The following is a 6,094-nucleotide window of genomic DNA, read 5'->3' as shown; positions in this document are numbered from 1 at the left end:
CATCACCCATCTGTGTGGGCGGAAGCGGCGGCTTAGGCCGCGCGGTTTGTCGGTGGTGGCGCGCCAGCTGCGGCACACGGCGCGGAGGTTCACGTAGTAGTCGATGTCGCCGGCGTCGTGGAAGACGTCTCCGACGCAGCTCACTAGGTCGGGGGACAGCGAAGACCAGTCCTTCGGTGGCATGGCCGCCGCGCGTCCGTGCTCCGCCGCTGGTTGTTTGGCGTGGGCCGTGGGCTGGTGCGGGTAGATGGGATCTCGCGCTGCCATGCGCGGTGATCGTGGAGAATCTAAACCACCACGATATCTTCGGATCGATCAGTTGGTACTTCCAAAGCTTCAAGACTCTACGTGAAATATAATTTCTTGTAGAAGAGGTAAGCAAACATTTTGGCACGAGCCTTCTTTTCTGATGCATAATCTAATGTCGTTAGCTTTGAAACGAACAAAAAATTGTATAGGAATGAATGAAAGGCAAAACACTAAACTGAATCGAACATTGACTTGAAATGTCAGATGGTAAACCAAAACATTGCACGAGTCCATTCATAAAATAGCTAATCTCACTAAAAATCTTTTAGGCACCCGCCAGATGCATAATTTTAGGTTGGATTGAGTTGTCAGAGACCCGGTGTGTTTATATATAGGATATATAAAGTACCAGTAGATATTAGTCATTGCATAGTTATTGGTCAGATGAAAATGCAAAAATTAAATTCAAACTTAGGCCGTCGAATTTTCTCTTCTTGATCGTATGGCAATGATCCACACCTGAAACTGAGAGGCAGCAAAGCTCATGTCTCTGTTTGGGGGGAAACAACAGAAATAATGTACACTATCTCTGCATTTTTTGACAATAATTATGTCTTACATATATTCAGTCAGTGTTACAAGACCAGCACAGGTGCAGAACATATGGAGCCATATATATAGGAAAAATGGAAAATATCATGACAATGAATATGTCTTACATTTATTCAACCAGTCTTACAGAAAGGAAGTTTAAAAGCCTGCAGAATACACGTCAAATACTTGCATAACACCAGTTCTGGACAAGCACTTGCTCATAATTTAGCTGTGGCGGTGGATCCTTGCCAATGCGGCCCAACCAAAGGTAACTATGATGGGCCAAAGTGCAAAGACCACTATCTGCATGTGCATCTTTAGTAACACTTTGGTTCCATGGAATAGCCCTATCCTAGTACATAATGGTCGTGCTAGGATAACACATTGGAAAATAGAATCCCTGTTTACACTTATCAACACGGCAGGAGTAATAGCGCATACCGCAACAGCGGTGCTACGAGCGACTGGAGCTAGCACCATATACACACCCAGCGCAAAAGCAGTAGACATGGATGTGAGTGAGCTCGACATTAAAAGCACGGCCACTGAAGAGTTGACTCGGCGGGTTTTCAGGTTAACCATGGGAATTCCAGCAGACACAAAGCCAATGGTAGCGACTATGGAGCAGATGAAAGCTAATGTGGTGGCCATCATGAACGCGTCAAAAGCATAACTCCCAGCACGTGTTGGCGTACCTCCATTTTTATGGTCATCGGCTCTGTAACCTCCAGGCAGGGCAAAAGTTGCAGTGAACGCCACAGTTGCTATTAGGACTGCTGCAATTTGTGCTGAATTTCCCAGCATGTGTGATTCTTTGTCCTCGTCCCCTGGGTTTACAGGCCGCATGTATCTTTCATTAAGCTTATCCTTTCGAAGGGCACCCCTTCTCACCCCAACATGCCATAATACCTGGAGTATTTTACACTCAGGGTTCTGAAATAAAAGCGGATAGGAATGCATGAGTAGCAAATGGAGAAATTTGGCATGAATAATTTGTTTTTCTCAAGGGGTGAACTTGAAAGTAAAACAGAGAATGTATTACCTCTATATAACTTATTCCGTGTGGAACCTTACTTCCGGCTAGATCACGGAGAGTTTCCCCTTGGTTATTTATCAGATTCAGATCCACCCACGGAGACCCAAATAGAGCACAAAACATCTTAAAATTCCGAGCCTCGATAGCCAAGTGCAATGCAGTGTTCCCATCATTGTCTTGCATATTCACAATCCAAGCTAAAGATGGAGTTCGACATACATACAAGACTATGTGCAGATTTTCCTTGTCGACGGCAACATGAAGGAACGTCCTTCCTTTAGCGTCACACAATCCGGCACTATCTGGGTAATCATTATAGAAGAATTGCACGACATCTTTGAGACCTACAGAGGCAGCCACATGTATGGGAAAATATCCGTCCTTGTCAGCTTGGTACAATGCGGCGGGGTTCGCATTGAATACTACATCGTGTATCTTGTATCCCCAGGGAATCCACACAAAACGACACCAAGGGAGAGTGCGGAGGAACATAAAACGCAGATCCGAGCCAGTCCGGAAGTACACCGATGAAGCAAAGTGAAGCGGCGTGCTCCCATCTTTGTCCACTTGTGTAGTAAGGCTTCTGTTCCAATGCACTAGGAACTCTACCATCACTGTGAAAAATATGCTTTTCATGTTAATGAACCAAAAAAAAAACTACAATGTGCATATTGCACTAAACATTTATATATAAGAGCATCTCCAGCAAATGAAAAACTTCATGCCCAAAAAATGATTATAGAATAGGAGGGAGAAGTTTTTTGAGCACCACGCATGTTGTTCCTTTTGTAGATGATGTAAAACTAGTGCCCTAAAAAAGATTACTTGAACATGAATACATAATTGCACATTTTGAAATTTCAAACTCTAGTTGAACATTAAACATTTCGAACATCATAATTATACACTACTAAGATAGACCGCCGCTAGTACAATAGATCATCACAGACCATGATGCCTACAGTATTTGTCGAACTTGTCGTCGTCGTTGAGGTTGATCACCCCTGGTGGAGTAATACCAACAAAACAAGGATAAAATGGGAAGAAAGATGTGTGGATGAGAAAGACCATAGCCAAACAAAATCTTCTATATTAAATTGGTGGTTATGATTTGTTTTAAACTACTTGCTACAAATTATCTTTTGTTATACTGAAAATGTTGAAAAAAATTCTCATGTTATCAACCCAAATTTTCATTAAGAACGCGCAACAATGCGCGGTATCCTCTAGTAACATAAACAAACCACACATGCAGTTAGAAAAAATATGGGTGAAGACTTCTCCTATGCAATTGCGTGAAACACTGCTGGTTGGGTGTGACTAGCTCTTATCTAGATGAGAAATAACTATGTCTCATCTAACTCGTACACCTTCAAATTTTACATGAAGATTTGTGGGAATTTTTCACTTATTTTTTTGTTTGGTTAATGAAATAGTGTAAGAATTAGATGAGACTTTGTTAATTCTCATCAAGATGTGAATTAGCAAATCCACTACTTGTTTATAGATGGGAAACGACATAGCTTAAAACCTCCATGCGAGATAAAACGACATACTTAGGTTCAAACCTCCCCGCAAAAGAAAACGGCATACTTAGCTTGAAACCTCCCGCGAAAGAAAACGACATACTTAGCTTGAAAACCTCCCGCCGAAAGAAAACAAAATAGCCATCTAAATATATATACCTATAATATAATAAAGGGGCTATTGCTTCTGGCGATAAGTCATGAAAATTGCCTTTAAATTGCCAATAATTACCCACTATGCCATCTGTAAGTGAAAAAATTATTTATTTCACTGGATAGACCGTTTTGTTTGGGTTATATACAGTGTGGTCCTTGATATGTCACATCCACATAGCTAGCGTAGTGGCAAACGCCTCCCTTCTCCACTCAGTAGACTCGGGTTCAACCTCAACCACGTCCCTTTTTTCCACTTCTTCTTTTGGTGCAAATTCAAATGCTTTTCAAAATATTCATATCTTTCAAACCCTAACTCCAAATCTAACATGTCATATATGAAAACCCCTCAGAAAAATGTGTAGATTTGAAATATGCTATTATCTTGCATGTTAATCATTTTTAAAATTAAGTAGATATGATACTCAGCCATTAACTTGAGTAGATACGATATTCAACCATTATCTTGTTGTTCGCTGTGTGGAGATCTCAAGGGATTTGTTGATATTGTCCAGGGTGTGTATAAGGGTGTGTTTTTTTTTCTCCTGTTGCAATGCACGGGCATGTTTGCTAGTAGCAGTAAATAATATAGATAGGTACGGTATTAATAATATATATTTTTGCGGATGAGATAGGTATTAATAATATGACGAAGCAAGGTAATTACATGGGGTATTGTAAATTGAAAATCCCGATAATCGCATGCATGTACTAAACCATAGAAATTAATGTAATCCTACATGGGGTTGGTCAAAATTAATGGGCAGGCAAGTTCCAAAAATAGATGCATTTAGGCTAGTCATAGTGGGAGTAACTTAGGTAGTAACATAGCGCATTTCAAGAAAATTTTGCTTACGTGGCAAATAGTTAATGAGAGGTGGTAATATAATATGTTACTGTAACATAGCACGTCCCGAGACAAGATGAGTCTACAAGTTAATAAATGAAGCCATCTATGATACTACTATTATATTACTTTGCATTATGAAGGTAGTAACTTAAACTAGTGTCATGCTCACAATGACCAGCCTTAGTGGGTACGTACCTGGGTCCTGAAGAACCGCAACATGCAAGGCATTTTGTCCATCTGCTCCGGAATAGGAGAGATTGCCACGACTCATATGATATAGAATCAGTGCAATGGTACTCTTCCCCTGCAAGATGGCTTGGTACAAGGGTGAAACGCCGTCTGCAGGATAATTAGCCAATTCGGAATCAGCACCCATTAGGAGCTTGACTATGTTCTTTTCTTCCTTTACACCGGCAGCATCTTCCTTATTCTTTTCTTCTCTGGCGGGGTCAGCAGCACCAATAAATGCTTCCTTCTCCTCATAACGCAGACCTCTACCGTACTGAAAACGGACAGCCTGGTGCAGGGCCGTCTCGTGACGGTTATTTTCCATTCTCAAAAGCCTGAGCTTCGTGTCGGCACCTTCAGGAGCAGCTAGATGAATGAGACAAGAAACCATTTTGGGTCGCCCAGCTCTTGCAGCACAATGTAACGGTGTGTCGCCATTGTGATTCCTGGAAAACAGGATTCTCTTGTCCCTGTTGCAGATGATGCCGGCATACTTCAAGAAATCCCAGCCCCCTCCATTGGCGACCACATGCAGTGCAGTATCCCCTTGAGGGGTGACGCCCTTGAGGAGTGCTCCAGCTGCAACCGAAGATACAGACTGGTCGTCGACGCCCTCTTCTACATCACCAGCAGCTGACACCTCAGTTCTTCGCTGGGCGGCGCTGCTTCTCGCTATCAACTGAAGAAACTTGCGAGTAGGAACCATCATTGGTGGCTTTTTTGCGTCCTCCCTCTCTAGAAGGAGATTCAGCGCTTCCCAGGAGCCCGCGCGTGCAGATGCCAGAAGCAGGGGGTTGATAATGTTACCCGCAGGGGGTTGGTCCTCCCCAGGAGGCTTCTTGCTCGTCGCCGTCACCACAACCATCGCCATGGCATCCTCCTGGTTCAGCAGATCCTTCAACTTCTTGACATCGCCACGGTCAGTGGCCACCATCGGCTTGGCGTCCATGGCCAGTGTGTGGTTTGATAGTTGGATGGAGTGTATGAGGTTAGTAGTGCTCCCAATTAGTGTATGGGCGTACTCTTAAAAGTTACAGCAAGTGTGAAGTCTTCTCTCTTCTCCGATTAACCAAGTCGTGTTTTTAATTAGTTGCTCTCTCGTTCCTAAGTCGTAATGTTAATTGTTTCTCGCTTGATGATGGCCTGGTGGAGCTTCTTCCGGGGCAAATGGCGTTATGGGCTCTGAGAACCCACTCCTTATACAGTACTCCCTCCGTCCAAAAATACTTGTCATCAAAATGGATAAAAAGGGATGTATCTAGAACTAATATACGTCTACATACATTTCCTTTTATTTATTTTGATGACAAGTATTTCCAGACGGAGGGAGTATTAAACAATCTTCATAGTGTCCTCCAGATGTGCAAGGCCACATGAACACTTGCTCTAAACCTGCTCTTGTATTAGTCTATCTTGATGATAACCTCGAGCCATGCAAGGAGACATGAATATTGGGTC

At 42.7% G+C, this 6,094-nt stretch overlaps 1 protein-coding gene across 1 annotated transcript; it reads right to left on the bottom strand.

The window, feature by feature from the left end:
- Positions 1–344: 344 nt before the first annotated feature.
- LOC119310029 (protein ACCELERATED CELL DEATH 6-like) lies at positions 345–5,585 on the bottom strand. The gene is made up of 4 exons (XM_037585898.1): positions 4,604–5,585; positions 1,886–2,493; positions 1,285–1,776; positions 345–431 (listed from the first exon to the last, which is right to left on the bottom strand). The coding sequence occupies exons 1-4, from the start codon at positions 5,583–5,585 to the stop codon at positions 345–347; spliced, it is 2,169 nt and encodes a 722-aa protein (XP_037441795.1).
- Between the last annotated feature and the right edge of the window lie 509 nt (positions 5,586–6,094).

Source organism: Triticum dicoccoides, chromosome 5B, assembly GCF_002162155.2.
Source record: "Triticum dicoccoides isolate Atlit2015 ecotype Zavitan chromosome 5B, WEW_v2.0, whole genome shotgun sequence".
NCBI classification, from domain to species: Eukaryota; Viridiplantae; Streptophyta; class Magnoliopsida; order Poales; family Poaceae; genus Triticum; species Triticum dicoccoides.
Note: the sequence above shows the minus strand (reverse complement) of the source record. Positions and strands in the feature narration are given on the sequence as shown.

Bases quoted from the DNA above. Each gene is read 5' to 3' on its own strand.
- LOC119310029 (XM_037585898.1), bottom strand. From the start codon at position 5,585: ATGGACGCCAAGCCGATGGTGGCCACTGACCGTGGCGATGTCAAGAAG. The intron at 2,494-4,603 runs GTACGTACCCAC...TATTTTTCACAG, and splicing joins TGCGGTTCTTCAGGACCCAG to TGATGGTAGAGTTCCTAGTG. The intron at 432-1,284 runs GTATGCGCTATT...TTCGTTTCAAAG, and splicing joins CTCGTAGCACCGCTGTTGCG to CTAACGACATTAGATTATGC.